Source organism: Eretmochelys imbricata, chromosome 15 (assembly GCF_965152235.1).
Source record: "Eretmochelys imbricata isolate rEreImb1 chromosome 15, rEreImb1.hap1, whole genome shotgun sequence".
NCBI classification, from domain to species: Eukaryota; Metazoa; Chordata; order Testudines; family Cheloniidae; genus Eretmochelys; species Eretmochelys imbricata.
Genome location: NC_135586.1, coordinates 6,196,387 through 6,205,267, shown reverse-complemented (window position 1 = coordinate 6,205,267; position 8,881 = coordinate 6,196,387). Strand labels below are relative to the sequence as shown.

At 54.0% G+C, this 8,881-nt stretch overlaps 1 protein-coding gene across 1 annotated transcript; it reads left to right on the top strand.

The window, feature by feature from the left end:
* The first annotated feature begins 1,351 nt into the window (after positions 1-1,351).
* LOC144275640 (L-serine dehydratase/L-threonine deaminase-like) lies at positions 1,352-7,701 on the top strand. Its single transcript, XM_077835056.1, has 7 exons — positions 1,352-1,504; positions 2,276-2,315; positions 2,826-2,965; positions 3,171-3,262; positions 4,226-4,453; positions 5,208-5,332; positions 7,493-7,701. Exons 1-7 carry the CDS (start codon positions 1,352-1,354, stop codon positions 7,699-7,701), a joined length of 987 nt encoding a protein of 328 aa, XP_077691182.1.
* The last annotated feature ends 1,180 nt before the right edge of the window (positions 7,702-8,881 follow it).

The following is an 8,881-nucleotide window of genomic DNA, read 5'->3' as shown; positions in this document are numbered from 1 at the left end:
CTTGAGTATGCCAGGTCCCCCTCTAGTGGCTGGTCCATGTAGAGGATAAAAGCCCACTACCACTGTTAAGCTCCTCTAACTCAAGTGGCAGCAGCAAGGACTTTTTATGCTCCTGGAGGCCCCAATTTGCAGCCCTGCTGATGGCCTGTGGTGGGGATGTTACACAGGCATCCTATTAGGTTCATGGTCTGGTTTGGGGGTGTCATTTACTACCTATCATTGAGGGGGAAAGTTGGGTTTATCGGCCTCGCCGTGTTTTGAGGAGAGAATCGAAGGGTGAGTGAGGGCAGAAACATGGCAGCCATGGCCTAGCAGGCCACGTGGAAAGCAGGACAGGCGTGGAAGAAAGACACAAATGAATGATGAGGCTCAGGATATACTCCACTGACTGACCTGGGGTCACATGGGAGTGGCACTCAGGCCAGATCTGGATTTGGCCCCTCAAGCTGAAAAGCTCCATATCCCATTCCCCCCAGTGCAGTTCATCCTGGATGACATCTTTCACACACAGGGACACAAAGCACTTAGCCAAAGGGAGCCATAAGCTAAGGGGCAAAGGAAGTTTTTAATGTGAAAATCTACAGAGAGAATGGGACTCGGACAAATCCGGCAGACACAGTCCAGCATGGCCTGCAGCTGGGGAGCACAGAGGGGACCAGATCTACACCAAGAGCTGAGAACAGGGAGTGGATGGACCTGAGGCCACGACGGTTGGATAGAGGTGGACAGAGAGAGCCTTGGGAGGGTGACATTTTAGGCAGGGACCCATGTACCCCAGGGCAAGTGGAGTGTAGATTCTGCACCAAGATCCCCTGGTTGCTGTAGCACTTGTGAGTCAGCCTGGTAACTATGTGGCTGCTTCACTGCGTTTAGAATATGGATGGGGCTTAATTAATTAAATAGGGAAATGAATGAGCCACTCAGGGCAGCAAACCTCCCTCCCCCCATTTGTCTTAGATTAAATCCGTTTATTTGATGTTGGTTCCACACTTTCATTGTGACACAGATTTTTTTGCATTGTCCACCTGGGAGAAGGGAGAAGCTGGAAACAGCTGGATAGGGGGAGTTGAGGCTTTTTATGCCTGGGGAGGAGGTAATTTGGAGGTGAGGCATAAATAAATTAGCTGAAATGATCAGCAGTGAAACAGTTAACCATCCTGACACTTGAGCCATTATTAGAATTCAGAGTTAATGGTTTGTTGAAACGAATGGGCAGCTCACACCCCTATAAAATGGGAGCTGAGACCCTGGAGCATAAATCCATAGCAAGAGGTGGGTTCCACAGTAAACCCACAGAATACCCAGGGTCCTGATGATGGGTCTTATTTCCCTTATTCCCTCAGAGCCCAGCATGACTTCTGTCAGGAGCCTGCATGTGAACACCCCCCTGAGGGACAGCGTCCCGCTCTCCAAGGTGGCTGGCACCAATGTCTACCTGAAGCTGGACAATGCTCAGCCCACGGGCTCCTTTAAAATTCGGGGCATCGGCCACCTCTGTAAAACGGTACTGACTCTGAGCGGCCATGGCAAGGGCTGAGTGTTCGACTGGTGGGGGGAGAAGATTGCAGAGCCAAGCTGGAATGGGCCATTGCTGGTGGGGGTTGGGGGTGGGAGGAGGTGGAGAGACAGGGGGTAGCTGGGAATCTGGGATCCATTTGCAGCAGGCACAGCAATCCAGTTTGGGCATTCTCTGCAGCAATCCAATATACTGTAGGGAGCATTGGCTCATTGGAAGCCTGACCTCTAACTAGGGGTGACTGAGGATAACCTGGCCTGGATTCCTGTACCTACCTGGAACGGACTCTGGTGTAACCCCTAGGAGGGGAAGAACCTGGCCTGGATTCCTGTGCCCACCTGGAGGGGACACTAGCTATGCTCCCTACATCTCTTCAATGCGTCCAACTGACTGCGGTTGAGCAGCAGACTACAGCAGTCCCATAGCGGGTACCTGATCCTGGGTGTGCACCCACCTAACCGTCTGCTCTCAGACTGAAAGGGGAGGGTGGAAATTGCTGAGGCTCCACATTATTGGGGCTGCGGGAGCAGAAGGGAGGCTATTGCCTGGACTTGCGTGGTCATGGCGGCTCTGATGGCGACGCAGGGCTCTACAGAAGGGGCCGACAAGAGGCATAAAAGGATGCCCCAGGGAGAATGACCTGAAATATCAAAGGGGTTGGAGGGGCTAGGCTGCCGAGAGAGGAGCCGCTCTCGTGTGGTTACCGGCTGCGGCCACGTTCGCTCCCACTCACTCCTTCCTCTTGCTTTGTCTCCACAGTGGGCGGAAAGAGGCTGTGAACGCTTCGTATGCTCCTCAGGTGAGATACACCAACCCAGGCCCTGGCTCCCTGAGGTGGCTGGTGGCTGTGTCACACCTAAGCCCAAATTGCCCCAGAAACTCACGGGCACTGGCTCCGCTCCTTGTGCCTGGATGTAAATAATGCCCACAAGGATGCCCAGGGATCCAAATCCAGGCTGCCCCTGCTGGCTGGTGCTGCTAGTGGTGGGACTATTGCCAAGGGAAGAGAAGCCCCAGTGATGGTATTGGTGTGGGTCATGCGAGGGTGGCAACAGGGCTTTAGTCACATGGGAAATACAATGTTGAGTTCCTGGGACGGAACAATCCTCCCCACCACACCCTGACACTGTCTACCTGTTGGGGTGCTGCAAGATTCCTGAAACTCCTGGGCAGCCCCAAGGCTTGGGGAGGGCAGAACGAGAAGATGGCAGAGGGACACACTGCTTTGGGAGGCACCAGAGGCAGCACCGTGACTTCTACTGCATGGTGGGATGCAGGAAACCATGAGGCCCGATGTGGTTGCTTTTAGGTGGCAATGCTGGCCTGGCAGCTGCCTACTCTGCCAGGAAACTGGGCATCCCAGCTACCATCCTCGTACCCACGTCCACGCCAGCTTTCACCATCGAGCGGTTGAAGGACGAGGGGGCCACTGTCTGCATTGTGGGAGAGGTAGGTATGTGCATGTCTGGGTAAGGGGGTATGCAAAAGAGAGCAGACTGCCTGCCTGGGGTGAGATCCTCACTGTCTTCTCCCACCATGTCCCAGAGCCAGGACTGGGACAGATCTGCAGAGGGAGCTGCCCCACGGGCTGTGAGGTTCATGGTTCTGTCCATAAGCCACTGTGAGTGGCTAATAAAACGTCTCTTCTCTGCAGATGCTGGATGAGACCATAGAACAAGCCAAGGAGCTGGTGAAGAACAACCCTGGCTGGGTCTATGTGCCTCCTTTCGATGATCCCCTCATCTGGTATGTGGCCTGAGGGAGAGGGGGACACCAGAGGCTGAAAGGCTTTGTTTTAGCCATTGCTGCCTATTAACATCCCTGCTAGCCTGAGTAACCATGGGCCAAGATTAAATCCGACTGCATGCAGCCCCAACAAGGTCATTCTGTGTTGCACACAAAGGGGTGGACTATCTAACAAGAGGTGGTGCTGTGGCAGAAGTCCACTCTCTGCTTGGACTGCATTAGTGTGGCCACCATCTCTTGGCGCACCAGGCATGGGATCCAGCATGAAGTTTGCTGGACAGAGCGTGAGCATCTGTTGACCACATGTGAATTTCTAAAGTCAGCACATCCACAGAAGCTGCTACAACCAGCCTAGCCTGGATAGCTGTGCATTGAACCTGGGTTGGGAGCTAAAGGACATAAGAAAGGGAATCCATGACCATTTCCATGTTCGTTCAGACCTGGGCTTCACCAGCACCACTGCACTGATACGCCCCACCCCTGCCCTAAAAACAACAGCTGTGTCTCAGTACCATTATGACAAGTGCTTTAGAAAGTCCTATAGCTGGGAAGACCTAGAGGGGTCCTCCTATCCTGATCAGAGGCGGGACCTCAGCCTGCTTGTCCACACAACCCCTTGCCTTCTAGTTCTCACTCCTGGGCCTGTTCTGAGGTGTCACTCATCCCCATAGGCAGCAAGATGCAGCCTGACTCTGGAGTGCAGCCTTTCAAAGCTGAAATTGTCTCAGGCTGCTAAACCAAAGTATCCCAGACTGGGGGGAGACCCAGCTTCTCTGATGTTGGAGTGAACCAAGAGTAACTCCACTGAACTCAGTGGGATGACACTGGTGTTGCTGAAAAAATCAAGACCTGTATTTTCCAGGCTCTTATAGAGAAACGTGGTCAGGACTGTTGATCTCGGGTCATCTCTAGCCATGGCCTTCCCTTCCCCTGGTCCCAATCTCTCTTGCTATCTCCTTGTAGGGAAGGCCACACGTCCATAGTGAAGGAGCTGAAGGAACACTTGGACTCCAAGCCTGGGGCGCTGGCCCTGTCTGTGGGAGGCGGCGGGATGCTGTGCGGAGTGGTCCAGGGTCTCCGTGAGGTGGGCTGGGAGGATGTGCCCATTGTTGCCATGGAGACCAAAGGGGCGCACAGCCTGAATGCTGCCATGGCTGCTGGACAGCTGGTGACACTGCCAGAAATCACCAGGTGAGTGAGGGGAGGAGGACAAATCGGAGCGCTCGGCCTGTGACTTGATGTTAAGGGAGAGGAGCCATGGCTTGGGGTGGGCTGGGCAGAACCACAGCTTGGGGTCTGATGGAGGAGAGAATTGAGGCGGCAGGCTCATGAATCCCCTCCCTGTTCTCTACTCTGCAGCCTACATGTCTTGGATGCTATTTTGGTTTAGCTTACTCCTCCCATGGGGTTCTTCCACCCAGCCCCCTCCTGTGCATAGCACAACAATGCTGCCCCACAGGGGCAGCTGGGGGCAAAGTTCTCTGGGCACTGCAGATGGGAGTAAGCACTGATCTACAAAATTAAGCCCAGATCTACAAAATTAAGCTCCTTTGTGCTCTAGGGAGAGGTAGGAACCAGGCTTCACCAGGAGGTAACTCATGCCACGCACACCTGATGACAGCAAGGAAGAACCTGAAAGGGCTGTCTGCCCAATCAAAGACAGGGGGCAAGGGAAGATGCTTGAACAAAGGATTGCTCAGTGCTACCCAGATGTGGTAGCAGCACAGAGAGATGCAGCATGAATGCAGGGATCCCTGCTCTGGCAAGGGGAACGTGGGGGTCAGTGGAGACTCCACCCCAAGATCCCACAGAGCCCTGCTTGAAAAAAACTGGCTGCCTGCATGCTCGCAGGGATAGGGAGCGCTGACGTCACAAGGGTATGCTGTGGGGACTCCCTTATCACCAGCTGACGTGTCTCTTTCCTCTTCTCCTTTCCTGGCTGCAGCGTCGCAAAGACACTTGGGGCAAAGACAGTGGGAGCGGAGACGTTGAAGCTGGCCCGAGAGCACCCAGTCTTCTCAGAGGTCGTCACGGACCAGGAGGCAGTCATGGCCATCGAAAAATTTGTGGGTACGTAACAGGCCCCTCCCTGAGTGTGAGGCCCCCCTCACTCACAGACAGCAACATGCCAAAGGAGAGTCCTTTTTTCCCAAGACACTGCTGCTCCCCAAAGGTGAATAGAAACATTTAAAATAGCCCCGCTGACCATGGCCAGGGGTTCTAGTCATACAGCATGGCAAGGACTGTCTGTGTCCCATTCATTTGCCAATTCATTCACACACAATGGCTGACCACCTCCCTGACCATCTCCCTTCTGCCCACCCCCAAGCAGGTGCAGTCCCAGCATCAGATTGTGCCTGTAATAGGTCAAGGCCTCCTGCTGCCTCCTAGTGGCAGGTACACATCCCTGCAGGTCTCACAAATCATTATAGAGCCCACTAGACTAGAGAGACAAGGTGGGTGAGGTCATAGCTTTCATTAGACCAGCTTCTGTTGGTGAGAGAGACAAGCTTTCGAGCTACACAGACACAGCTCTTCTTCAGGTCTGGGGAACAAGTGTCAGAGCTAAATACAAGTTGGAACAGATTGTTTAGCATAAGTAGTTAACACCTATTTCAGGGGACCATTCAACATAAGGTGGCCCATTAACACCCTTCCAAGCACGGGAGGAAGGGAGAGAAGGCAGCTGGGGGGCGTTGTTAGCAGGTTACAGATTGCTGTAATAAGCCATAAATCTAGTGTGTCTGTTTAGTCCATGATTTTTAGTATCTAGCAAAGTTCTGAATTTAAGCTTCCCAGCTCACCTTTTGAAAGGGTTGTGCAGGTTTCCTTTGATGAGGAGTGCTGAGAGGTCATCTATAGAGTGATCACTTTGTGAAAAGTGTTCCCCCACAGATGACAGGGTGTTTTAAAACCCACTGGCCAGGTTGGGTTACAGGGGCCCTCTCCCAGCCCAAACCATACTCTTAACAAAAATTTCACATGGGACTGCTTCTCCAGATCCTTCCTAAATCTTGGGCCACTCCCCTTCCTGATGTGCAGGAGCTCCGGATTCTCCCATTCCCAGTCCCCCTGACAATTGAAGCTTTTAAATAGTCCTCCCCATGCATTGGCTTTTAATCCTGAGCCCCAAACAATTACCCACCCCTGGGGCTTTCATCTGAGATTCTTTCTGCCCACTGCCACCCAGGCCTTTGCTCTAGGCACATCTGTCTCTCTAACACCAGAGAGGGCCAGCAGAGACCTTCTCTCAGCCTGGGTCCTCTTTATAGAAAGCACGCCTGGCCCCACCCAGCTGGGACATGCCACCAATTGAAGTTGCACCAGATAGGCTAAATTGGCCTCACTGAGAAGCTGCACAGGGAATCATAGAATCATAGAATATCAGGGTTGGAAGGGACCTCAGGAGGTCATCTAGTCCAACCCCCTGCTCAAAGCAGGACCAATCCCCAATTTTTGACCCAAATGGCCCCCTCAAGGATTGAACTCACAACCCTGGGTTTAGCAGGCCAATGCTCAAACCACTGAGCTATCCCTCCCTCCAAACTGGTTCCCCTGCCTCTTAAAGGGACAATGCATCCTGTGACTGCCAATGAGAACTCCTCTCCTGCAACCCGCTGTGTTCCCTAGAGCCACAGCTGTCCCCAAGTCCCTGACAGGCTAATGTAAAGCTACCTCCATGCGCTGACCCTATCCCCTCCCTGCTTCCTCTCTCAGAAACGGCCTGTTTCACTCATGGTGCGGAGGAGGGGAATCTGACAGAGAGCGAGTGAGAGCACCCCCTGATGTTCTCATTATCCCAGGGGGTAGTCAGTTAGGCCCTGTGTGTCCCTGAATGCAGGGGAGAGCAGTGGCTGCTTTGACCATGATCAAACAGGTCGTTCTCTCCAAGCTTTGCCCTCGGTAGGGAAGAGTGAGCCCACCACAAGTTTTTCCAGCCCGTTTGTGGCTTGTTCTCTCCACTGGCCCTTCCTCAGAGAGCTGTCATGGATCAAGGCCAACTTTTCCCCCCAATCGGCACCTTGAAACAGATAGTGAGTGCAACTGAGTTCATGAACCAGGGACCCCTCCCCGTTCATGGGCCAGCAGTGAGCTCACCACCCGGGGCAGCCAGCTCTGTGTCACCCCCCACCCCTGCTAGCTGAGGCCTCCTGCCCCGAGCGGATGTGTGATAGGCGAGTGACCACCAGCTAGCCCCTCCCCCATCTCTCCTCCCTCCCCCCCGTGCAGACGACGAGAAGATCCTGGTGGAGCCAGCCTGTGGGGCGGCGCTGGCTGCCATCTACAGCGGCGTGGTGCAGAAGCTGCAGGCGGAGGGGAAACTGGGCCATGCCCTGGGCTCCCTGGTGATCATCGTGTGTGGGGGCAACAACATCACGCTGGCCCAGCTGCAGCGCCTCAAGGAGCAGCTGGGCATCCAGAACGTCATGGCGGCCTAGGCTGGCAAGGCACCACCCGGGGGGGGAGGGAGGAAGAGCTCTGGAGTTTTATCCAGGGCCTTATTTTAAGTGTGGGATGCTGGTTTTAACAGTCCACACATCAGCAATGATGCACATTTCTAACTTGTGGTCACATCACGTTGCCTCAAACGCTGGATCACACAGGCTGAGGCTAAATCTAGGACTCCCAACCTGCCTACAACTTCCAGGCATGGGTTTGTCACCAGCCAGCCGGCAGGAAGGCTCTCCCCCAAGGCACACACCTCCACACAAGGCTGTGCATTATTATCAACATCAGTTCCAGCAGCCCCTTCAGGCCTGCCCTGAGATCAGGGCCCTGTTGTGCCAGGTACTGCACAGACGCGCAGCGAGAGACAGACCCAATCTAGCCCGACAAAGGATGGGAAAGAGGCCCGGAGAGAGGAAGTGACTTTGTCCAAGGTCACACAGCTGAGTCAGGCATAAACCCAGGTCTCCTAGCTCCTTATCCACTGCCCTGATCACCAGGCCATGCTGTGTAACTGACACCTTCTGCAACACTGGGGCATGTTTAGTCTGAAGACTTGGGGGGAGTCGGGGACCTGATCGCAGTCTTCAGGTATGTTCAGCACCATTATAAAAGGCCGTGATCACTGTTCGTGTCCACTGGCAGTAGGTCAAGAAGAACTGAGCTTAATCTGCAGGGAGAGAGATTTAGGTTAGATATTAGGAAAGACTTTCTAACTCTAAGGACAGTTAAGCTCTGGAATAGGCTTCCAATGGAGGCTTTTAAGGCAGGTTGGATGAACACCACTTAGGGGTGGGCTAGGTTTACTTGGTCCTGACTCAGAGCAGGGGGCTGGGCTCGAGGTCCCATCCCACCATAGATTTGAGAGATTCTCAGAGGTGAGCTCCTAGCCCTGGATGGACTGTAGCTCTGTTTCGGCATAGCCAGGAGACAGGCTACCAAACTAGATCAGCCGCTGGGTTGGTCTGGTTTGGCCTGCATCAGTGGGCTGATCCTTACCTTGATGAAAGCTTGAGCTGGTGTAGAATACCACTGGAATTCCTCGCCTAGTGGTTGCACAGCCCATGCCTTCTGGGGAGGTCCCTTGTGCCCTCTGGTTTAGCATCCCTGTCTCACCAGCCTGGACCTCTCCGCATGGGGGCAGAGAGCAGGCTGGGCCAATCTCTCTGGATC